At 36.1% G+C, this 27,251-nt stretch overlaps 1 protein-coding gene across 4 annotated transcripts in view; it reads right to left on the bottom strand.

Annotated features, from left to right (window-relative positions):
* Positions 1-27,251, bottom strand: part of Ctnna2 (catenin alpha 2) — a 954,264-nt gene that overhangs the window by 835,367 nt on the left and 91,646 nt on the right. For all 4 annotated transcript variants that reach the window (XM_026396077.1, XM_026396076.2, XM_026396078.2 and 1 more), the window contains exon 2: positions 25,911-26,106. In XM_026396077.1, the coding sequence (XP_026251862.1) occupies positions 25,911-26,106 (196 nt within the window). The remainder of the gene's footprint in view (positions 1-25,910; positions 26,107-27,251) is intronic.

Raw genomic sequence — 27,251 nt, 5'->3', positions numbered from 1 at the left:
TCTGTGTCTTGAAAGCTGGACATAAAGACATAAAAGTGTAGAAAAGAAAGATTCTCAATTAGTTTAGTGCTTATATTTATTTTAATCAAGAATATTATAATACAAATAAAATATAAATTATTAAAGGATGCAATAACTCTGTCCTGACTAAAAACTGGAAGAAGCGCATAAATTGTCTTCAAACTGTTTTTATTACTTCTTTTATCTTTGTTGTTTAATCTCCAGAACACTGTGTACAAAGGATATTTGACTCATAACTGAAAACAAAACTCATAAAAATCATGACATCTACTCATTGTCCTCAGATGATAACTCCTGAACAATGTAATGATTGGTTTCCCAAAGCTAAAATTAAACAGCCAGAGAGACCTCTTTAAATGTAGCTGTGTTTTTCTTGAAAATGCTTTATTGTTGCCAAATTCTCATCTTGTTTCTGCAAGGGGAACAGAAGTTTTTTTCAGGGGCCAAACTGTCTTAGTTAATTAATAAAAACCTAACACAGGGCTGAGCATATTCAGTCTTTCTTCTTCTTTTGAACAAGTTCATTATTCTTTTTTACTTAGCAACATATATGAAGACAAAGCAATTCCAGTTATGATATGTTTTGAGGAATCATACTAAAGAGAAGATGAGAAATACCAGCCATACCTAAGGTCTTGAAAAAAGGAAAGAACCCAGAGAAGAGTAAGAGATCAGAAAAGGGAGTATACTCATAGCACAGGAAGCCCCTGATTTTTATCTTCATTCCCTTTATAAATATTCCAAGTATGTTTCGCCCTGAAACAGAAGGCAGAATTGGGAAGAAGAAAGCATCAATTTCTCTGTTTATTCCAATTCAATGACACCCAGAACCTTCTTCAGAACTCTGGCTTTTGGCTGTGTTCTGCAGATAACCATGACTGAGAACCTAACAGGGGCTGATTCAGCTGTCATTCAGGATCACGCATAAGCTCCAGGACTAAGCATTCAAACTGCATCCACGAGATGGCTAGCATGCTGTTGGTTCTTGGTTCTCTGCGTATGACCTAACAAAAGGGAAAAGGTGAGAGAGGACCTTTCAATTTCCCAACAAAGTTGAAAGATGGCAGGGTTTCTTCTGTTCCAACATAGTGCTCCATGGATAATTGGGCCTCATAGTTTTCAGATGAGGTGCCTCATACAGGTATGCAGCCAGGAATTTGGTTTGTCAAACAAACATGAAACCTATCCAAATCAAAATGGAGTCACCTGTGTCAACCCTAATCAAATAATAATCATAAAAATAAAATAATGTTGGCAGGTAATAAAAGTTCTTACACAATTGCCTAATGAGAACAATCACAAAAGATTCTTTCAGATTCTAATTTTGTACAGAGGCCACTGCAACCTTAAACCTCAACTACTGTATATTCAACCTCACACTGACATTATTCTTTTTTGTTGTTGTTGTTACCAGGGATTGAAACCAAGGGTGTTCAACCACTGAGCCACAGACATTTTTTTACATTTTATTCAGAGGCAGGTCTTGCTAAATTGCTTAGGGCCTCACTAAGTTGCCAAGTTTGACTTTTGCAATCCTCTGGCTCCAGTCTCCCAAGCCACTGGGATTACAAGCATGTCCCACCATGCCTGGCAGACTGACACCATTCTTCTAATTAACCATTGAGACCAATGATTACTGTTTCAACAGAACTGATGTAACCTTTCTTGTTTTTGTCTTTGAAAACTTTGCCTATCCACAAAAACTCTTTGTAGTTTACCAAGACACACATACTCTTATTGAAATGCCCTGTTATTCCCAAATAGATATCATCAATAGAGATCATTAGTCTTTGCATGATCCCTAATTTCTTTTTTTAATAAATTAACAGAATTTTTCTTCATAATTATGTTTGTTGAACTTTCCATTCTAGAAGTATGTGAAGTAATCTGCTGACCCATGGGCAACAGCATGACATCCTGACTCCTGGCTTTCTGAAAGATGAAAATCACAGAGGTATTGCTGTTTTTCCTGGTCAATTCTAGTTCAACACCAAAAAACTATATGATGTTTTTCCCACCACTAATCAGGGTACTCAAAGTTCAATACCCAGGGATTACTACCATGGCTCATATACACCTTGAACTTGTTGGGATGTGCATTCCAGCAAAATTATTACTTAAGTAGCCTGTGATCCACTTGCTCACAAATTCATGGGTGATGTTCTGCAGGAGACTGATGAAGAACTAACTGAGAATCACATTCTCGGCTGCCAACACAGAGAACGTGCTTTCAGTGCCATGGAATGAGGCACAGGCACTGCTTTTTTGCCCATCACAAATTCCTGGAGTGGAACAGGATGGTCTCCATCCCTAAGACCCTGGCAAATTCCTCCACATCAAAGTCCAGGTTGTCAAAGAACTCCTGCTCCTCTTGGGCCACAAAGACTATGGTCACATTAGTGCCAGGGATGAGAACTTCCTCCTTGTCTATCAACGTACTCATCAACATACTGAGATAAGTTATAGTGTCCTGCAGGAAGCCACCAGGGTTTTGCCACATTTCACTTCAATGAAAAGGTAGCAAATGCCCCTGAAATCAAATGTGATGCAAGCCTTCTTCTTTACTAGTTAAAAGTCATCAGAGCTATAATTACAGGGCATATCTTTAAAGGATGTTCTTTCTGAGCAAAAATCAGTTCATCCAGACTTTGGAGCCAGACTTCTCCATGCCTTCAAGGTAGTACTGGACACTGATAGAAACCTCCTGATTTTTTTTTTCCAATTTCCTATACAGCTCTCTAGTGTTCATCTCTCCAGTCACTGGTTCCTTAATCATCAGTTGAACTTTTTTCATGCATTTTGCCATCTCATTCCATGGAGGTGAGGGACTCACTTTCCCAGGCTTTTTCAAAGGCTGCAAGCTGCACATCCAGATGCCCATAAATATTCACCATTTTCTTCTGTGGACCAGAGCCCAATTCACTCAGTAAATAGTGAGGATGTGGTATTCTGGGCTATTATGGAGATTTTGTTTTCCAATATTTACTAATTCCAGAGAACTACCAACTGCTTGATATACTTCATCCTTCTGATTTCATGGAGATACACTCTGGGCGGCCACCCACTTTGTAAGTTTCTTAACGTAACAATCTGAATTTTACCAGTCTCTTTAAACAAAGAACTGAAGATGGAGATTGTTCCACTAAAGTAGAGCTCTTAAAGATTCCATCAGGTCCCTAATCCCTAATGTGGCATAATCCCTAATGTGGACAGCCCTACTGTCCTTCATCTTCCTTAAAAAAAAAAAGACAAAAATGTATGATTTAAAGAGATATTAGAATATATCACACTTGAAGGTTTTGTTTCTTGGATAAGAAATTAAAACCAGAGATAAAAGTAGGATTGTTCAGATAAACACAGCTTAATTAATGGTGAGGCCATCCTGTTTTGCATCTGTTAAGGAAAACGAAGCACTTTGGACTGCTCAGGAGATTATTATACCAAGAAGAGTAATCACTTGTTATTTAGAGCTTTTGGCATTAAGAGGAGAAATATTAGTTATAATAGCCACATTTCTATTTAAAGGCCATATTTTAAATTTATTAGGCAATATTATAAATGACTGCTACCATTTCAATGAAAGCCCATAGAGAAATAGGTCAATATTTTTAATTGTGACATTTAAGAAATTACCAAAGCAGTAAGTTCATAAAGCCTGCAACTGGAAGTAAACCAATTAGTTTCTTTCCTTTCTGCCTATACCAAAAGATCAGGTTCTAATAAATGTAAATATTTAATACTTCTGACCTTTCAGCCCTTAAATACTCCCCTATGAATGTGCATCAGAGAACTATAATATAATTATAATACGGAGCAACAAACTGCAGCCAATTCTCATATAGTGCACACTTTAAGGGATTTTAAAAAGGTAATACTATGAAATATTTTTATGCTTAAAAACTACAATAAAATTTCATTGGATCCATAACAGCATAACAATATGAATAGAAATGGGAAAAACACTGAAAAATACTGTTTTGACTATGTATTTACCTACTAGCATTATTTTTAGAAATTCAAAACAGAATGCCAGATTGGCTTAATAGTAGCATCACATTTGAACTATCCTTGGGTTGTTAGAAGTATTTTTTTCTTTTTTAAAAATTTATTTATTCTAATTTGATATACATGACAGTACCATGCATTACAATTCATATTACACATATAGAGTACAGTTTTTCATGTCTCTGTACACAAAGTAGAATTACACCATTCATGTCTTCATACATGTACTTAGGGTAATAATGTCCATCTCATTCCACCATCTTTCCTAATCCCTGCCCCCTACCTCTCCCTCCCTCCCCTTTGCCCCATCTAAAGTTCCTTCATTCCTCCCATGTTCCCCACATCCATCCCCATTATGGATCAGCATTCCATATCAGAGAAAATATTCAGCAATTGGGTTTTGGGGATTGGCTTACTTTGCTTAGTGTACTACACTCCAACTCCATCCATTTACCTGCAAATGCCATGATTTTATTCTCTTTTATTGCTCAGTAATATTCCATTGTGTGTCTATGTGTGTGTGTGTGTGTGTGTGTGTGTGTATACACTCATATTTTCTTTATCCATTCATCTATTGAAGGGCATCTAGGTTGGTTCCACAGTTTAGCTATTGTGAATTCTGCTGCTATAAACATTGATGTAGCTGATTACTGTAGTATTCTGTTTTTAAGTTCTTTGGGTATAAACTGAGGAGACAGATAGCTGAGTCAAATGGTGTTTCCATTCCAAGTTTTCCAAGGAATCTCCATACTGCTTTCCATATTGGTTGCACCAATTTGCAGTCCCACCAGCAATGTATGAGTGTGCCTTTTCCCCCACATCCTCACCAACACTTATTGTTGTTTGTCTTCATAATAACTGCCATTCTGACTGGAGTGAGATGAAATCTTAGAGTAGTTTGATTTGCATTTCTCTAATTGCTAGAGATGTGGAACACTTTTTCATATTTTTGCTGATTGATTTTATATCATCTTCTGAGAAGTATCTGTCTGTTCCTTGCCCCATTTATTGACTGAGTTATTTATTTTTTTTGGTGTTAAGATTTTGAGTTTTTTATATATCCTAGAGATTAGTGCTCTATCTGATGTGCATGTGGTAAAAATTTGCTCCCCTTCTGGAGGCTCTCTATTCACCTCACTGATTATTTCTTTTGCTGAGAAGAAGCCTTTTAGTTTGAGTACATTCCATTTATTGATTCTTGATTTTATTTCTTGCTCTTTAGGAGTCCTGTTAAGGAAGTCAGGGCCAAATCAAACATGATGAAGATTTGGGACTTCTTTTTCTTCTGTTGGGCATAGGGTCTCTGGTCTAATTCCTAGGTCCTTGATCCACTTTGAGTTGAGTTTTGTGCACGATGAAAGACAGAGATTTAATTTCATTTTGCTCAGTTTTCCAAGCACCATTTGTTGAAGAGGCTATCTTTTCTCAAATATATATTTTTGGCACCTTTTTCTAATATGAGACAACTGTACTTATGTGGGTTTATCTCTGTGTCCTCTATATAGTACCACTAGTCTACCAGTCTGTTTTGATACCAATACCATGCTGTTTTTGTTACCATTGCTCTGTAGTATACTTTAAGGTCTAGTATAGTGATGCTACCTGCTTCACTCTTCTAGCTAAGGACTGCTTTGGTATTCTGGGTCTCTTATTTTTCCAGATGAATTTCATGACTGCTTCTTCTATCTCTATGAGTAATGTCATTAGGTTTTGATTGAAATTGCATTAAACCTTACAGTGCTTTTGGTAGTATGGTCATTTTGACAATATTACTGTGCCTATCCAAGAACAAGGGAGATCTTGCCATCTCCTAAGGTGCTCTTTAATTTCTTTCTTTAGCATTCTGTATTTTTCATTGTAGAGGTCTTTCACCTCTTTCATTAAGTTGATTCCCAAGTATTTAAATTTTTTTGAGGCTATTGTAAATGGAGTAGTTTTCCTAGTTTCTCTTTCAGAAGTACAAGGGTCAAATAGACCACAACACAATAATTTTTCAGTGACTTTAATACACCTCTTTCACCATTGGATAGATCTTTCAAACAAAAGCTAAATAAAGAAACTATACAACTCGATAGTACAATCAATAATTTAGACTTAACAGACATATATAGAATATTTCATCCATCAACGAGTGAATTCACTTTCTTCCCAGCAGTACATGGATTCTTCTCTAAAATAGACCACATTATGCCACAAAGCAATTCTTAGCAAATACAAAAAAGCAGAGATACTACCCTGCCTTCTATCAGATCATAATGGAATGAAATTAGAAATCAAGGATAAAATAAAAAATAGAAGCTACTTCAACACCTGGAGACTAAATAACATGCTGTTGAATGAAAAAATGAGTTGCAAAAGTCATAAAAGAGGAGATTAAAAAATTCTTAGAGGGCTGGGGTTGTACAGTAGAGTGCTTGCCTTGCATGCGTGGGACACTGGGTTCATTCTCAGCACCATATAAATAAATAAAATAAAGGTATCATGTCAATCTACAACTAAACGTTTAAAAAAAATTCTTAGAGGCAAACGAGAACACTGATAATAAAATATCAAAATCTCTGGGACACAATGAAGCCAGTACTAAGAGGAATGTTTATTCCATGGAATTCATTCCTTAACAGAAGAAAAAGCCAACTAATAAATGACCTAACATTACATCTCAAAGCCCTAGAAAAGAAGAACACATAAACACCAAAAGCAGTAGAAGACAGGAATTGGTTAAAATCAGAGCTAAAGTCAATGAATCTGAAACAAAAGAAACATTTGAAAAAATTGACAAAACAAAAAAATTGGCTCATTGAAAAAAATAAATAAAATTGATAAACCCTTAGTGATACTAATGAAGAGGAGAGAGAAAACTTAAATTACTAACATCCATGATGAAAAGGAAATATCACAATGGACACTATAGAAATACAGAAGATGATTAGAAGTTTTTTTTGAAAATTTATACTCCAATAAAATAGGAAGTATCAAAGGCATTAAAAAATTTCTGGAATCATATTATTTGCCCAAACTGAATCATGATGATATACACAAGTTAGGCAGATCAATTTAAAGCAATGAAATTGAAGATGCCATCAGAAACCAACCAAGAAAAGCTCAGGACCAGATGGACACACAGCTGAATTCTACAAGACATTTAAAGAAGAACTAATACCAATACTCCTCAAACTATTTCATGAAATAGAAAAAGAGGGAACACTTCCAAACTCATTCTATGAGGCCAATATCACCCTGACTCCAAACCAGGCAAAGACACATAAAAGAAAGCAAACTTCAGACCAATATCTCTAACAAACACAGATCCAAAAATTCTCAATAAAATTCTGGCAAATCGAATACAAAAACATATTAGAAAGATAGTGTGCCACAATCAAGTGTGTTCATCCCAGGGTTGCAAGGTTTGTTCAACATACAGAAATCAATAAGTGTAATTCATCACATCAATAGACTTAAAGATAAGAATCATATGATCATCTCGCTAGATGCAGAAAAAGCATTGGAAAAAATACAGCACCCCTTCATGTTCAAAACACTAGAAAAACTATGGATAACAGGAACATATATCAACATTGTAAAAGCTATCTATGCTAAGCCCGAAGGCCAACATCATTCTAAATGGACAAAAATTGAAAGCATTCCCTCTAAAAACTGGAACAAGACAGGGTTGCCCTCTTTCTCCACTTCTATTTAACATACATAGTTCTTGAAACTCTAGCCAGAGCAATCAGACAGATGAAAGAAATTAAAGGGATATGGATAGGAAAAGAAGAACTCAAACCATCACTATTTGCTGACGGCATGATTCTATACCTAGAGGATCCAAAATTTTCCATCAGAAAACTTCTAGAAATAATAAATAAATTCAGCAAAGTAATAGGATATAAAATCAATACCCATAAATCAAAGGCATTTCTGTACATCAGTGACAAGTCCTCTGAAAGAGAAACTAGAAACACTTTTAAACATTCAACTTCAAATAAATCATGCCAAGAATTCTTTAAGTCCTTATAATCACAGTAACATGATAAAAGGTGAACCTAAAGCATAGGTTTGATTAAAAAATTTTCTAAATATATTTTTAAATTATGTAGCTTTTCAGTTTAACTCCCAGTTTCATAAAGGAAATTTTTTGCTTTTACTAGCAATTGAGTTTTCATAAACTCAAGTTTGAAAATGCTTTATGCTGTCTCAAATTCATTCTGGCATTTATCTAACTCTTAAAACTTTATTGATGAGATAGGACTGTCATTATTACTTGACAAAAAGGAGTTCTAACACATAATACCTGGCTTATACCTGTCACATATGTATCTTTTTGCAAAATGGAATCTTCACCTGCAGCCATGAAGCACACATGGAAACTATGGAGCCCCTTCCTCCTTGGCATCTACTCACCACATCCTACATTTTGTAGGTCAAGGTTTTCCAACAGGAATTTTGCACCAAGAAGCACCTATTTCTAAATGCAGTGTTCTGAGCAACAAACAGCTCATTGTGCTGTAGAGGTTTAGAAAAGAGAAATAACTGTTATCTTAGTTATGTATAATTATTCCAAATTTGCAAAGATTCACAACTATAACCCATTATGATGTTTAATGTGTCAACTTATCCAGACAATAGCACCCAGTTATTTAATCAACACTAATTATTATTGCTCTCGAGGTATTTTTGTAGCTACAGTTAACACTAAGTAGAAGAGATTATCTTTGATAATGTGAGTGGGCCTCATCCAATCGGTTGAAAAATCTCAAGAGAAAAGACTGAAATTTGCCAGTGAAGAAGACATTAACGATTGCAGCACTAACTCCTACATGATTCTTCAGCTGCCAGCCTCCCCACAGATTTAGGATTTGTTAGTCCTCCCAAATCATATGAATCAATTCCTTAAATCTTTTAATATAAATCTAAATCTTTTAATATATACATGTATAACCTTTGGTGGTATTTTTCTAGAAAACTCTTGACTGCATTTCTAAATAGGTGCCTGTATCTTTGCTGTTTTTGCTGCCTTGCTAGGGATTGAGCCCAGGGCCTACACTACACCCTCAGTTCCCATCCTGTTCTTTATGGGGGTAGAGGGACTAGAAAAGGCTTTCTAAGAAAGTGTCTTTAATTTGCATTGTTATAATATTTACTGTATCTTAATTTGTTTTGAGTCACTATAACAGAACATCATAGAGTAATTTATAAGTAAATAAATTTCTCACAGTTCTGGAATCTAGTAAATTCATTATAGAAAGTTCCAACACCTACCTAGGGTCTCCTTAGAAGCTGCATTTTCCTGTGGCAAAAGATAAAAGGGCAAAAAAGCAGTGGGGGGCAAACCTGCTTTTAGAAGTCCACTCTTCAGATAACTATCCCAACCCCTCAGTACATACATTAATCACTTCTTTTTAGGCTCCATCTCTCAACACTGTTGCCTTGGGGATGAAGTTTCCAACATACAAACTTGGGGAAATACATTAAACCTGTGTCTCAGTCACTGATTTAAGTGGCTTACCTGCATAAAAAACACTCTAAAATATAGGTATATAGGTACCCTTATTCCCATGTTAGATAAGATTAAAGGCCAGTGGGAGATAAAATGACTTGTCCAACACTACTGATTTGGTAAATGATAGAGTCCACTTATAAATGTAGTCTACTTATTTTCTTTTCTTCTCTCTTTTTTTAAAATTTTTAAATTTAGAGACAGGGTCTCACGAAGTTGCTTAGGGCCTCACTAAATTGCTGAGGCTGGCTTTGAATTTGCAATCCTCCTGTCTCAGCCTCTTGATTACAGACATGCACCACCATGCCCAGCTGGCCCCATAGTTTCTTAACCTTTGTTCTTAAAGGCTATGCTATACCACCATAAAATGGATTGACTTAAGATATATCTTGAATTGAGCTGATAAAATTAATTTATGACTTTGGATGGGAAAAATAAAAGGAAAAATGGAGTATAGTGCTATTGCCTTAAACAACTGGGTTATTAGTCCCATTTCAGAAGTTGGGGGGGGGGATAGGAAGGGTATATTTGAGCAATAGTTTATGGATATATCCAAGGCTAAGACCCATAAGTGAAAATTTTACAATGTTTGGTGTATAGAGTGAGATGAATTTCAAAGAATAAAAGAAAGTCCAGGACAGAGCCTTGGAACTTTCCAATATTGAGAATTCCAATAAGATGTGGTACCAGAAAAGGAGAGGAAGAAAAGGAGGTATTGTAGAAGTCTAAAAAGGTAAGAAAAGGAGATATACCAGGGAGTGGGGATGGGATAAAGAACAACTGCGTTGCTGCTTTTGGAAGACTGTGTAAAGATGTAAAGAGAGAATGTCCAGGTAGGATCATCAGCTGAACCCAATGACTCAGACCAGGGCAGGTTCCATGGAGCAATGAACCTGAGGTCCAGAACAGTAAGACCTATTCTGTCTTCCTATTTCTTCTCTATTTCACCAGTAAGAAAGTGACCATTCATAAGTTACAAATTTCCCTTAAATATTCATGGAAAATAGATTTGGGATATAGCAAGTGTAGCACAATGTTAATGGCAGATTTAGATGGTGGAACAGGTATTACCTCTAAAATTATTTCAACTCTGTTAATGTTTGAACAGTTCTGATATAAAATTATGGGGTAAGGGCTGGGGATGTGGCTCAAGCGGTAGCGCACTCGCCCAGCGTGCGTGCGGCCCGGGTTCGATCCTCAGCACCACATACAAATAAAGATGTTGTGTCCGCCAAAAACTGAAAAATAAATATTAAAAAATTTCTCTCTCTCTCTCTCTCTCTCTCTCTCTCTCTCTCTCTCTCTCTCTCTCTCTCTCCTCTCTCTTTAAAAAAAATTATGGGGTAAATGCAGACACAGATTCAGAGCTGTAGTTCTCTAACCATTTTTGGTCAGTGGGAATGGGGAGGGAAAGGCACACAGACATCAGTAGATAAGCAGTGAAGCTTCTACTGTATGCGTGATATTTCATTTCTTAAGCAGAGGGGTCTGGATACTGCTATTCTTGTTACTCCTCGTGTTTTGCAAAAAAAAAAAAATATTGCACAATGAAAAGAAACTAAGTGACTATGGGGGAGAAAATTGAATAAGCATAGATTATTCCCTCAGAAGTTTTGTCTAAAAGAGGTAGAAAATGGGGTAATTGGAGGAAGGTTGTTATTAGGTAAGGTTTTCTGTTTGTTTACATTTGTAGGCCATTTGCACTGTTACAGTAGTAAGGAAGAAACTGAAAATTCAGGACTAAGATGAGCACTCAAAAAGAGTCCTCCAAATGGTGGTAGGGAAGGATTCAAAGGCTCTAGTGCAGAGATTAGCTTTTGGAAGAAGTGGCTCTTACTTCTCTTGAATTGAAATAACATAAAAACAGGCACATATTATCCAACATTCTGCTTCTGGATTTAAAAAAAAAAGAGGGAATTTTCTCTGTACCTATTCTGTCTTCCTATTTCTTCTCTATTTCACCTATAAGCCCATTACTAGCTACTCAAGTCATCTTTGCTTATCCTTGCAATGCTGGGATGGCATCTACATAATTTATTGTAAGGTCTTATTTTCCGATATTGCCTATATGTCATTTCCAAGAGCTGGTCCTTTGGGACCATTTATTAGCATGCACTTAACAAAATTCAGCATGATTTTAGGAGCTTTTTGCCTTGCCCCATTTATTTTCTTGTTAAAAGCAGAGTCCAACTTAGAGGCATGCTCATTGAGTCTCACTTTCAGAGGGATCCAAAGCTAATGAAGACTGCCTAGTTTGCATCAAGGCACCAACATACATCATAATTAGGGATGCATCAGTGTGTTATAGCTTCATCTTATAAATCTTATCCTGTTGTTATTCAAGATGTTGTTGTCAAATGCATTTTTGATTGAATTACAGACTTAGCTTTAGCTCTTAGAGAGAAATGCTTGAAATCCAAGTTTCCTTATCTCTATATGATAGTGCAGAATGTTTTATTTATGCATGATTAAGATCAGATATTTTAAGGAAATTAGAAATGAAACAGAATTGACTTAGTGATCTCCCTGAAATATTATTTTATAATTAAAAATAGCCTATTGTCATAAACTTTACGAGTGATCTGTTACATGAGAGCCCAACCTAGTTGCTCAGTTGTAGCAAGAATATGATTATATGACAATAATGTAACGAGAAAGGCAAGGACCACCAGGTTTCTCCAGATTGCAGTATGCTAAGTCTGTTAACTGAGCACTTACTCGTATCCCATCATCAGACCTTCAGATCCTGAGCATGTATATGTGAGTGGGCTCTCTGAACCACTGAACTCACAAAAACACTGGCACAGAGAGGGTAATTTGCCAAGTCACACTGCACAGGCCCCAGGAAAATCACAGGGTTTAAATTTGAACCTAAATCCACTGCAAAGCCGAAGCCCCATCTTCCAGCCCCCATTATATTCCTCCTGTGGCTGTGCCCCCAGGATGGACATGTAAGCACAGATGGCTGGATTCTAGTGAGCCTGCACATCAATCAGTCACTTTCTCAGCTTCCCTTGTTTCTGACCCTGATTTTCTTTCATCTTGTTCATGAATTTTCTCCCTGTGTTTTATATATCCTTATAAACCTATTTAATTTTTTTCCATGAAAGGCAATAGCAACTTTACTTAGACTGACAAGTTTAGGTATCAATAAAGGGTATTAAAAGAAACAGTCCTAAAAACAAGATTTCTGATTTTTATTCATACAGATATATTATTCATTACAAGACAGCTTAAGAAATAGGATCTTCAGGATTTATACTGTGCTTGCCAGTTTTGCTAAGCATATTAGCATATTAAAGTTTTGTTATTGTGTTTCCTTCTTACAACAGTACTCATCTCAATAACTTACCAGAACTGGCTCATTCATTGTGACAAATGTATCAAAAAGTACAGTCGCTAATAATCAGGAAAATTGGGCATGGGGATATGGGAACTTTCTGTACTATCTTTCCAAATTTTGTGTAAATCAGAGATTAGTGTAAAATAAAAAATGTTTACTTAGAAAGTGGAACAGAGTTAGGTAAGTCATGCTAATAAAAGGTTTTCAAATCATGAGGTAAATACCTAGCATTATAATTACAGGGTTAGAAAGTAATTTCATGCTCAGTTTTATGAAAAACCTGACACTCTATCTTCCAAAGTGGCTGTATCACCTTGCATCCAGATGAGTAAGAGTTCCTGTACTTCTTCAGCTTTAGATATTTCAGTGATTCTGGTATATGTCTAGTGAAATCTCATTGCTGTTTCATTTTGCATTTCCCCACTCACAAAAGATAATGACATTGTTTCCTATGCTTATGTGCCATCTGTACATACTCTTTGATAAGGTGTCTATTCAGGTTGTTCATCCATTTTCTAAAATTGGATTGTTTGTTTTCTTATTGCTGAATTTTAAGAGTACTTTTTGCATTATGGGTACAAGTACTTCATCAGTGTTGTAACTGACAGATATTTTTCCCCCCAGTGTATGGCTTCTCTTCATTTTCTCAGCATTTTCTTTATCATAGTAGAAGTTTTTAAGTTCAACTTATCAATTTTATCTTTTGTTTCATTTTCAAACTACTTCTATAGACCAAATCATCACCTCGTACAATTTTTTTTTTTTTTACTTATTTGTTTGCCTCATCGCAGCATGTAATATTTCTCTAGGCAGGGAATGTCTTTTTTATTTATTCTATATTCTTAGCACCCAAAATAGTACCCATGCATAGCGAATACTCAAAAAATATTGGATGAATTATTTGGTCAATTTTTGGATACAGAGATCTTTCAGCATGAGTATCATGTGAAATATGGATAATAATACTACAAATAACTAACAATGATTTTGAGACAAAATATGCCAAATGTATTATAACTGTGGTTGCAATCAATAAACAGGAGAAAGCATTGCCATTATTCTTGTTGAAAGATTATTGCATTTTCTAGAGCCAAGAGTTCCAGAAAGAGGGGTCAAGGGAAAGAACAATGTGCAGTTATCTCCCAATCACTGGAAACCACAGCTTTGCATTGACTGAGATTCTCCTGGGCCCTCAGATAATGCAAACACTGGCATACAAATATGTTTTACTTAACAACATGTGCAACAGTTAAAGCTACTGTAAATGTTAAAATTTGTATTAAGATGAATCCTAGGGTGTATGGCTTTTTTCACATTTATGCATCTTCATGATATTTTCATATCAAACCTCTTTTTATCTTATAGTCATTATATTAACTCCTAGGTTCTTTTGTATTATCCATTTTTTAAACTTCTGATGTCACAGCATTGGTGGGGGGAGCTTCTGGGCATTGAACTGAAACCTGTGTGAATGTGAAGCCTGCACTCTACCACTGAGCCACACCCCCAGCCTTGATAGCATCTTTTTTTTTTTTTAGAGAGAGAGAGAGAGAAAGAGAGAGAGAGAGAGAGAGAGAGAGAGAGAGAGAGAATTTTTTAAATATTTATTTTCCAGTTTTCAGCAGACACAACATCTTTGTTTGTATGTGGTGCTGAGGATCGAACCCGGGGCCACACACATGCCAGGTGAGCGTGCTACCGCTTGAGCCACATCCCCAGCCCGATAGCATCTTTTTTGATAGAAAATAAAAGAAACTAATTGAAGATTATATTCATAAAGATGTATTAAACTTAGGCTATTAGTGATGCTCAAACTTTGCAAGCATAAAATTCACTTGAGGTCCTATTTCAAAGTAAAGATCCCAGTGTCACTCAAGATGTACAGAATCTAGGTTTATGGTTATGCCCACAAATTTGAATTTTTATAGACATCTCCCATTCTCTTTCCAAGGACTCTGAACTAGGTGGTCTGTGAACTGTACTCTGAGAAACATTTATAAAAAGCACTACTTCTACAGAAGAAGAGAAGGTGTCATCACAATAACCCAACTCAGTTGCACTTCTGGAGTTAAGAGACATTCACTATTCTAAACTCAAGGTGTGTCCTTTTTGAACTTCTACATGTGTATTCTATTATATTAGCATTAGCCCTCCGTATTTGTGGTTTATGTATCTGAAGATTCAACAAACCGTGGCTAGTTCCTATACTTCCACATCTTTGCCTGCATTAGGTATCCTCAGCTTTGAAAAAAAATGCATCTTTACAGAACATATGCAGACATTTTTGTCTGGTCCTTATTCACTAAACAATACAGTACAATAAATATTTACATAACATTTATATCCTATTAGGTATTCTAAGACATCTAGAAATGACTTAGAGAATGAAAGAAGACATGTGTTTTTATAGGCAATATTATGCCATTTTATAATCAGAACTTGTGCATCCAAGGAGTTTTGTAAGGGTCCTGGAACCAATTCCCTGAAGGTACCCAGAGACAACTGCAATTAAATAATATCACTTTCAGTACTAGTGGATCTATATGCAATGAAGTTCCGGCTCAAAGAAGTAAGACCCATAGAGAATTGAGTACTTTTTTCTTCCCTTAGGATTTGCTTTCAGTGGAGACCTGTACCTTTGGTCATAAAGGAAGTGCCATCTCACCACACAACCAATAGTAGTGCCCACCAAAATATGGTAATGCACCATCCATTTAAGAGTATTTATCCATTTAACTCAGAAGAGACAGCACAGAGCATAGAAATGGAAGCCTATTGTCTATTGGAAAAACAAATGTTCAGTGTATAAAGAGTAAAGGCAGAAAACAAGGTGTATTTGAGCAAAAAGGACACACAGTGGAATAGCAGCATCCTGAAAATACCCCTCGCCTCTTCTGAGATGCCCATCTTCATGGAAAGTGCTGAGGGAGATGGGACACTATCCCAACCCTTCCCTCAGGATATTGCTTTAAATAATTAAAGCTGGAGGAGGAGGGGTAGCTGGGACAGTGGGACCCTCCAGGTCAGATTAATAGCCCTCGGCCGGCTCTCCGCTCGGGAGTACATACACTGGTTACCAACTGGAGTTTCTGTTGGATCCAACAGGAATGAGCCAGGAGACATTCGCCAGGTCATCAAGAGACAAGGTTTACATCTTCTTAGAGATGTGATAGACCACTTTCTCGCCTCCTCTATTACTCTCAGTGTTTCCTTCTCTGACTCAACTATGGTCACCAGCATTTCAATAAACATTGAGGAAAAATAACAAGACTATTTGACATCACTCTATGACTTCACCTTGGAGGTTAGTGAAACTAGGCAAAGAAAAGACTGTATAAGTAATGTATGGCTTAGCCATCCCTCTGATTTAGAAAATAGCTCAGAAAAGAAACCACCTCTTAGACATGCACATCTTTGTAACTTTGCTCAATGAGATTCCCATTAGGTTGGGTTAAGGCCATATAAATCTCAGTCTATACCTTAGACTGATAGGTCTCAGTGTCAGGACCACACCTTAATTGTTTTGATTTTTCAATGCCTAGACAGAGAATGGGCAATCAGAGAATGCCAAACTGTCAGATGAAAATAGAAAATACAGTCAACTTGTCCATGACTTCAGAGGGGGTAGAAATACAATGATAAAATGGCAAGCCAGGCGTGGTGGCACACACCACCAACTTGGAAGGCTGAAGCAAGAAGATCCTATGTTTTAGGCTACCCTCAGCACCTTAGCAAGACTCTGTTGCTAAAATAAAGAACAGAAAGGACTAGGAATATAGCTCAGTGGTAAAGCACTCCTGAGTTTAATCCTACTACCCCCACAAAAAAAAAAAAAAAGGATGAAAAACTCACACAGATGCCATTAAAAGGCAAAAACTATTACACAATATCTTCAACAGTGGTCAAAGAGCAGATATCCATGGTCCATCCAAATCACCTCCATATTTTTCAAAATAATCAAGATGTTTCATCCAATCTACTCTGTCCCTCATCTTTTCTATAAAACATTTGCTAGGGATATCTTTCCTCCCTACTTGTTTTCTAGATCACGAAGCATCTCTTTGGTATCATTTTAAGCAACAGTCCTGAGCACATCCCCTTTGTATCTACAACTGTGGCTCTGTTTCTTCAGACATGTCAATATTTTTGATTTAAGATAGAAAAAATAAGCAATCAGTTATACTCTTGGTTTGCTCTTAATATCCCTCCATCACTCTTCCATTTTTCTCCTTCCATTCTTCAACAATCTTCCAAAGCATGTATCAGATATTCACTATGTGCAGGCATTATGCCAGGCTCAGAAGTACACAAACTAACATCACAGAGACCCTCATTTGAGTACCAGGCTCTCTACAAGAGCAAAAAGAAGCATGTGCAGTAAGTAGCACAAATGACCAAAGGAAGGACCAGTTAGCTTTCCTGCCTACATCAATTCCTTCACCATCTGCTGTGTTCTCTTGGCAGCTCTTCCTTCTTTTTAACTATTGCTCTCTTAAAAGTATACTTTTAAATGTAACTGATGACACCTTTCTAGCAAAATCCAAGGTGCTTCCTCGTTATTCATCTTCCAAGGCCTCAGAAGAATCTGGCTTAATTACAACATTCTCGAGTTTAGATTGATCACCATTTTCCTGCAGAAAATATCCTATTCCCTTAGATTTCAGGATTCTGTATTGTCTTTGCTCTCTGGGCACATGTCAGGGCACACTTCCCTTTCTATTTCATTTCTATTTAATTGTCTAATCATGTGTTGGCCTTTCTTCCAAAACTACAACTATATCTCTCAATTGTTTATCTATTGGCACATGTTCAAAGGAAGCTCTGCCTCTGAGAGCTGCATTTATCAACTTCAAAGACTTCCAAATTTCTCTGTCACCAAAGTTCCATTCTGATAGTATTACCATCTGCTAGGCAGACCTCCTCGTTCATCAATGTTTAAAATCAAACCGGTCCTCTCTCCTCTGTTCCTGTCACCCCTTAAGGCTTCCCAAACATGTTGCCTTTGGCTAAAAACAGAAATGTTGACTTGTGTGCCTTCCCTTCAATAAATTGGAAAAATCTCTTATTTATTTATTTGGCAATACTGTAATATTAGTTAGTTAGTTTTTCTTCCCATTCCCACCACCCCAATCCCGGATCATCAAACTAGTGTGCTTTGTTTTGTTTCAACTGCTGTTGTAACTCACACCTGAGTAACCTGTCTGATTCCAGTCCTTCTCTGATTCAGTCAGTTTTTCAGAAAGTGTCATATTAGTCTTTCTAAAATATCACTTACATAGGTAGCAACCAACAAGTTATATAGCTTATTTCTCCACTCCAATCTCTCTCCCTCTCTCCTTTTATAAATTCCTTCCCTCATATTGTCTATACTGAACTTAATCAATCTGCTCCCTTCCCATCATCTTACCCTATTTTTTTTTAAAAAATGGACTTGAATATAAAACTTCCCATCAAATTGGGGTTTTCTGCCCATTCTTAAATCTCAGTATCATTCTTACCTCTTTGCCTTTGAAAATCACTTGAAATACTTATCTCCACAAATTTTTAATCAGTGCTTAGTTTAAACATCACCTCCTTTCTTATTAACTTCAGCTATATATATTTCTTTTAACAGAAATCTTCAAATATTGATCTGTCCTAAAGATATGACTGCCTAATATAGACTTTCATAATCCCTAAGCACCTATAGAACATCAGGCTCAGATCATATCATATCATAGCAGATGGTAATACTATCAGAATGGAACTTTGGTGACAGAGAAGTTTGGAAAATAAATAAATAAATCATATATTTATCATAGAATATACCTGTGATATTTAATATAGAATATCAGATTGCTTCTCCTATATAATTCTTATATACTTCCCTTTAATTAAAACATAAGCTCAGACACCTTACAGGATGATTGACTGTAATCTGCTGCCTACTCTGAAACACTTGCTGACTAACAAGGACAATGAATCATCCATAGGGAATTGATGCAGAAGAAAAGTCTATTCTCAAATTGTTTGTGCAATGGCATCATGAGAGGAGCCATAAACCTTGTTGTCCGGAGTCCTACCATATAATCTGATGTGACTGATAAGGATGAATGAAGCCTGGTCACCAAGATTTTAAATATTTCTCAGGTGATTCTAATATCCACTAACCCCTAGATTGGTACATAATGCAGATAAGAGTTTTCAGTCCAGGAAAGTCTTGGTGGTAAACACAAAAGTATTTGGTATCTCCATCCCAAGCTTCCTTTGGCCAAGAGGTTCAATAAAAAGGGATGTTTTGAAAAAACTCCTTTGCATTCCTCATTTTCAAGATGTTCTTCTATACAAGGTCCATAGTTACACAACCATCCACTCGTAGTATGTTGAGACTACATAAAATGCCAACAATCTCTAGGCCACATTGAGACATGCAGTCAGAACCCTACTTGGAATGTACCAGGATAGCTCCCTAATAAGAGGGAAAGCTACTGTGAGAGGTAGAGCAGATTAAGTAAACAAATTATAACTAATAAATGTAACATGGCACATATCTTATGCTTCAGTTTTTAAAAATCCTTGTACCATCAGTTAAATAATCCAGAGCTATAGTAACAAAAACAGCATGGTACTGACACCAAAACAGACATGGAGATCAATGGAATAGAAGACCCAGAGACAAACTCACAAAATAGTTATCTCATGTTAGATAAAGGTGCCAAAAACATATGTGGGAGAAAAGATAGCCTTCTCATCAAATGTTGCTGGGAAAACTAGAAATCCATATGTGCTAGAAAAAAATTAAACCTTATCTCTCTCTCACCCTGCACAAAACTCAGCTCAAATGGATCAAAGACTTAGGAATTATACCAGAAATTCTGCAACTGCTAGAAGAAAATGTAGACTCAACAATCCAACATACCGGCACAGGAATTGACTTCTTTAATAAGACTCTTGAAGCACAAGAAATTAAACCAAAAGTCAGTAAGTGTGATGGTATCAAATTAAAAACCTCACAGCAAAGGAAACAAGAATGTGAAGAAAGAGCCTATGAATGGGAAAAGATCTTTGTCACCTACTCCTCAGATAGGGCATTAATTATCTAGGATATTCAAATAATTAAAAAATCTTAACATCAAAAAATAAAATAACCCAATTAATACATGAGCAAAAGAATTAAACAGAAACTTCTCAAAAGAAGTAATGCAACTGGACAACATCAAAAAATTTTCAACATCTCTAGCAATTAGGGATATGCAAATTAAACTACATCTCGTCTCACTCCAGTCCAGAATGGCAATCATCAAGAACACAAACCATAATAATATGCGTTAGTGAGGAGGTAGGGGGAAAAGATACACTCATACATTGTTGGTAGGACTGCAAATTAGTGCATCACTCTGAAAAGCAGTATGGAGATTCCTCAAGAAACTATGAATGGAACCACCATATGGACCCAGCTATCCCACTCCTCAATATATACCCCAAAGATTTAAAATCAGCATACTTACGAAATAAACCTAGGTGATCTTCAAATAGATGAATGAATTAAGAAAATCAATCTCTCCCCCCCCCCACAGAGTGTATTATTACTCAGCCATAAATAAGAATGAAATTAGAGCAGTTGATGGTAAATGAATGGAACTGGTGATTATCAAACTAAGTGAAATAAGCCAGTTCCCCAAAGTAAGATCAAACGTCTCTGTGATATACAGAAGCTAGTCCAAAATAAGGTACTAAAAATCTAGAGAGAAAGAAAGGAAAAGAGGAGATTCCATCAAAATAAAAGAAAGATCAGTAGACTAGATGATGAAGATTGGGAGGGAAGGAGGAAGGATAGAATAAGGGAAGAACAGTAGAATGAACCTGACATAACTTTCATATGTACCTATGTAAACACAGTGTACATTTTAGTTTGGATGTGAGGTGTCCCCCAAAAGCTCACATATTAGACAATGAAAGAAGGTTCAGAGGAGAAGTGATTGAATTATAAGAATCTTATCCCAAACAGTAAATTAATCCCCTGATAGGGATTAACTGAGTGGTAATTGAAGTGGGAGGAGGTGGGAGTTGGGGTGTGGCTTGGGGTATAGATTTGTATCTGGTGAGTGGCACTCTCTCTCTTGGGGTATAGATTTGTATCTGGTGAGTGGCACTCTCTCTGCCTTCTGATCGCCATGTGAGCTGCTTCCCTCTGCCACACTCTTCAGGGTATGATATTCTGCCTCACCTTGTGCCCCAGTGAATGGAACCAGCCTTCTATAGACTAAGACCTCTGAAACCATGCGCCACTAAATAAATATTTCCTCTTCTACAGTTGTCCTGGTCTGGTCCTTTTAGTCACAATAGTGAAATAGCTGACTAAAACAGTGTACTATATAGTGAATTCCCCCATTATACATATCCAGAAGACACTACTAACTAAATAGCAGCAAATAGTAGAGAGAGAGGAATAGGGTAAAGGAGGAACAGAGGGAAGGGAGAAATATTGGAGGCTGAATTAGAACAAATTATATTCCATGCTTTTATAATTCTGTCAAAATGAATTCTAATGCTATGTATAATTAAGAAGAACCAATAAAAAATAACCCTGGGATTATATAGCAACCATCTATATTTGAAAAATGGAAAATCTGAAGCTGAAGGTGGCTTAGTTATTTAGCTTAAACATCTAGTTATTTACCAAAGTAAGATTAGGATATGGAACATTAACTGAGTTTGCAAGGCTCTTTTGATTTGCCCAGAAAGCCTCCTTCCTATCTCCTGCCATGTCCTAGAGCACCGTGACAGGATCTTGTGGAAAGATATGCATTTACCTTGTTGTTCCTATCCTGATGGGAGTCTAAACTTAACAGGAAGCTAGTGTACACATATCAACTATTTTATTTATTATAAAGCAAGCACACAGATACACCATCTCCTGAGTTCTAGGCTTTGAATCCGATAATATTTCTTTTGGAAAAAACTATTTTTGCTATAAGTTTTTAATGCAAATATTAGTACAGGCTTCCTCAAAGACTATTTTACAGATATAACTTGAAAGCACAAATTTTAAAAGTTTATTTTATTTATAAAGTTTATTTTACAGATATAACTTGAAAGCACAAGATTTCCAGAGGAAATCTTCCTCTGGAATATTCAAGGAAAAAAACATATTCACTACTCATACTGGGCACTTTTTAAGAATGTGGCACTCCCCTAGGTTGAAGAGAGATTATATATTTTTTAAATGATAAACAACATTGAATTTAACCATGTGAGGTTAATAAACTTCATTAATAATGAAGTTTAGTAGATAATTTTGTATATATGGTTGCTAGATAAACTGTAAGCATTACCATGAGAGTTGTGAAATGTCAAAAGAACAAAAATAGTGGCATTATATTTAACATCTGCAAATGGGCATATATAGTATTTAAATTTCTGGCATTTACTCATGCTGAAACTTTAAAAAAATAATAATACTCTTTGATCATTTAAAAAAGCATAAACAAGGATGGGTGGGGGTGGTATACCTGCCTAGCATGCTTGAAGCCCTGGAATGGGAAAGTGAAAGTGAAACTAATAGATTGAACTTCCAAGCTAATATGATTTATTTATTAAATAAATGGATGTTGAGGAAGGCATGGTTAAAGGAGGCTAATGTTTCTAAATGTAAATGTTTCCATAATTTCTGAATATCATCTTCCATATCAGCAAACAGATTTCTATAGTAGAAGGAAAGATAGTAGGTTCTAACATTTCTGATAACTAAATACCCAGCCCTAGTCCACATCTCTCCCCTCTAGTTCCTTCCTTCCTAAGTCTCTTCTGAAAACAAACTCAGGCTCTCACATGTGAGTAACATGGGTAATGGGCAAACAGGAAGACTGAGCAAAGCTAGGCAGAGAGGCCAAGGAGATTACAAGAGAAGGCAAATAAAGAAATGAGAGACTGTGGGCACAGAACTGAACAGGAAACCAAGGACCTTCTATCAGGGAAAAGAGACAGGTCTCCCGCTAAATAAGCACCTGAGGTGTACAGGAGATTCAGGAGAGTGAGAGAAACAGGAAAAGAGAGTTCTAAAGGCTGATGGCAAAAATAGAGTTGCTATTTTGCATACTAATGTTTTCTTGAATTTGACATTATTCAGAGAAGAGAATATATGGCAATTGAGCTTTCCACAGGTTATATAAAGCCATCATTTCAGAAGCCTCATTTGTCTGTGGCAAGAAATGGATAATACAGAGAGGAATTCTCTAGGAGAGCAACCATTATAAGCTGCTCAAATTAGCATTTGTACAAATTCCTTACTCTAATAACTCTAGTCTGGCTGACAACCATTTGGTTATTATAGCCACAAAACACCATTTCATATAAGCTTCAAGAAAACTAAAATGTTAATTTCTGAAGAATGTGTGAAAATTAACTTGAAAGAGAAAGAAGGAAAACCTATAAGGGTCCTGAGAAAACTAGATGTGGAAACTTATCACCCAAAAAAGAAAATGCTTTAAAAACAAGGCGAGAGAAAAGTCAAACACCCTCTCCCAGCTATAGATATGTTCACTATCCTGATTGCAGTAATGATTTCACAGGTATACACAGTTGTCAAGACTTAACAAAGTATATATTTTAAGTATGTGTACTTTATTGTGTCAGTCAATGTAAAAAATAACAAAAGAAAAGAACAACAAAATATCTATCCAGGGTTCCACATGCATGAAAATGAACAGGTGCCCATCTGCAGTTCATAAGGAATACCAATTTTCAAATGCACTTGAAAACTTAGAAGTTTTCACATTGCCAAAGAACATATACAAATATATTCTGTTCACAGTAGATGAAATATGGAACATTTAACATTTCAAATTAAAATAACTATTTAAATTTATGAAATTAACTTTTATGGAGAAGAAGAAAATGGGGAAGAAAATGGCAACATGAAGAACAGGTGATGTTGGTGTGGAAGAAGGATTGTTATACTGGGTACTAAACATTCAGTTGTGAATTTAAAAAGTAGTAGTGTTGCAAGAAGAATGGGAAAAGAACAGCCATCCTCCCATCTATTCATTCATTCAACAAGTATTTAATGAAATCTTAGGAGAGCTAAGCATTATAAATCAACAAACAGCAAAAGACAGAGAGTCTCTTTATTAATTTATAGTGTGGCACGGAACAATGTCATCTTACAAGTGATTAATTACCTTTTGAAAAGACAAAAACAATGAAAAGATTCATGAAAAAGTATGACAGGGTTGTCAGAGAAAACGTGCCTGGGAAGGTTTTCTTTGAACTGTGCACAATGATTCATCCTTAACTGTTTGAAAGAAGACAGCACACAGAAAGTCCTTGTGACAGGTAAAACATGGCATTTTTGAATAAACAAGATATAAAGTAGTCTAAAAAACACATATTTGGGAGTTGAAATGCATGATAATTTATAATAGACCATCTGTGAAAGGAAAGGGAATCAACAAGAATGACACCAAGGCTTCTGCAGTATGCAACTGGGTAGATATGCACGGAGTCCATGGAGATAAGAAAGGCAGAGGGAAGCCAAGCTGGAGATTAGGTGTCCATTCTGATTTCAGGGTTCTTAGAACTTTCAACTAACAATGCCATGTAGGACTGTATAAAAATTTAAAAACTGTTTCAAGTGATAAAGTAGATTGAAAAGGCAACCTATGGAATAAAGAAAATATGTGCAAATCCATATCTGATAAGGTGTTTATACCCAGAATACACAAGGAATTGCTACAACACAAGAATAATAAAAGCAAAACCAAATAACCTAAGAAACAGGCAAAGTTGTTGAAGAGACGTTTCTCCTAAGAAAATACACGGTTCACAACCATATGAAAAAATGTTCAACATGATTAATAGGGAAATATAAATAAAATCCATAATGGAATATGACTTTCCACCAATTATGATGGTGACTATTAAAAAAAAGAAAGAAAGAAGTGAAAAGAAAAACAAATGCTGGCAAAGACAAGGCAGAAATCAGAGGTCTTCTATGCTATTAATGGGAGTATACAGTGGTGTAGCCATTTTGAAAAAGAGCATGAAGGTTCCTCAGACTTAAAATGTAATTACCATATGATCCAACACTACCACTTGTGGGCACATATTCAAGAAAACTAAAAGAAGAGAATCAAAGAAATTTATATATTCAGGTTCATAGCAAAAGAGTTGAACAAACCTAAAGGTCCATGTATGTACAAGTGGGTAAAAAAAATGTGGTACATACATGTAATGCAATATTATTCATCCATAAAAAGGAAGACAATCCTGACATACTCCACACCATCTACTGACCTCAACGACATTACACTAATGAAACAATCCAGACACAAAAAGACTTACACCATAGGATTCCAATTTTATGAAGTACCAGAAGTAGTCAAACTCATAGGATTTAAAAAAAGTAGAGTGTTGGTTTCCAGGAACTTGGGGGAAGGGGATATGGGAACTTTTTAAATATACACCGAGTTTCACTTTTACAAGATGAAAAACTTCTAGAGATTAGTTTCTCCAAGATGTGAATATATGTAACATATTGAACTATAAACTTAAAAATAGTTAAGATGATAAATTTTAGACTATGTCTATTTTACTACAAATAAAAAATTTAAAAAGCTGAATACATAATATGATAACTAACTAGATGTGTGAGAAAAGCTGCAAACTGAAAGTATAAATTTGTAAATCATACGGAAAAACAATAATCTTATTCTACATTCTTCTCACTCATTATCCTTAAAATCCTGGGTTTTTAGTGACTCAATAAGTATAAGTCCTTTTAACCCTCCTCCTTAAAGTCTGAATTTCACAATGAGTTTGTTTTCATCTACCAACGAAGAACAATTAAAATATTCTGAAGAAACAGCAGACACGGACTATTTGTAGCTGTGCTAAACTATACCAACAACAACAACAAAATGTCTTTGTGTATACACCTAATTCCAGCCAACACTGAAAATAGAAAGTGTACACATGGAGGGAAAAGATAAAACTACGCCTTTGTGTATCCATCGTTCCCAAAGAAAAAAATCCACATGATCCTCTTACCACCGAGATTCTGCCTACCTTGTTTGCGCACATCCTCTACAGCGGCCACCAACTCTTCTTTGAGATCTTGACTCTCCTTAGCGATCTGTTCACCCTTTTCCAGGAAGTTCTGAGTAGCTTGCTCTACAGATGCGGCCAGTACATGGGCTTTCTTTGACCTCCCTTTCTTTTTACCAGATGGGCCTTTGTTGCTTGTGTTGACAAGTGTCGTCACCTTAAATATAAAAGGGAAACTGTAAAACCACTCTGCAAAAACTGTTGAGAAACGTGTGCTGTCATCTTCTTAATTTCTTAATAGTCCATGTTTACGAGATCATGTGATTTAGTTATTAAACCACGAGTGCACATCAGATAGCCTCATCACATAACCTCATCAGCTAAAGTGTAGGACTGTATGGATTAGCATATAGATTAAGCAGCCCTTATTTGTTTCCTGTAGAAACTAAAAGTAGGTGAGTAAGTAGAAAGTGGAGACTGGCCAGTAACTCAAAATCTCCAGTTGTCTCAAGGTTGTATTTCCACAGATGGACAAGTATGCTGCTTCTTGGAGTAACCAGCTTCAAGCAGGCAAGAAATCAAAAGCACACGTGTAACTACCTCCGAGCACCAAGGAAGAAAAAGCAATCTCCTGTCCTGAGCCATGTAATTCTAGGCAGAGGTGAATGAGCAACTCATAAATGGGCAGGGGTCAATGGCCAGTGCTTATGTTTTTTCCCTAGGACTTTTGAGTTTGGGTATCTATCTCTGATTTCAATTTATAAAAATAAAATGGTAAATTTAATGTGAGGGGATTAAATGATTTCGGCTCCATCTTTAGTTAATCAGCTAAAGTTTCCAGAATCCAAATTAGATTTGCATTTATTATCACTTCTTTTTCCAAGTATCATAATTTGAACACACATCTCAACTGCCAAACTTCTTTTATCACTAAATCTAGAGCTACTTAATTTGCTAACAAAGCTTTTAGCATCTTTCAAACAACTTGTTATCTCCTTTTATATATATTTACATATATATATTTCTGAACTTTTAATTCCTTACCAGGGAGAAGTTTGGAAAGAAAATGAACACATCGGCTCCATTTTCTGATCAGCAAAAGTTGCCAGTCTTGTTTACTGCTGTATTTTTTTTTTTAAATCGGCCTCAAAAGAATGTGGGTTCTGTGGTTTATTTTCATTGACATTTATCCTGGTTAGCACAGTAAAGATTTCTTTTGGAGGTTATCAAGAAAGGCAGTCCACAGAAAAGTTCCCAATGCTGTAGCTTCTGATGTTTACTCCAAAGCCCAGAGCAAGCAAAGCCATTAGTCAAAGTCACAATTAATGTCCAGTCAGTTCACAGGGAAAGAGATAACACCAA

This window comes from Urocitellus parryii, chromosome 12 (assembly GCF_045843805.1).
Source record: "Urocitellus parryii isolate mUroPar1 chromosome 12, mUroPar1.hap1, whole genome shotgun sequence".
NCBI lineage: Eukaryota > Metazoa > Chordata > Mammalia > Rodentia > Sciuridae > Urocitellus > Urocitellus parryii.
The sequence above is the reverse complement of the archived record's forward strand: the minus strand, read 5'-3'. Positions and strand labels throughout refer to the sequence as shown.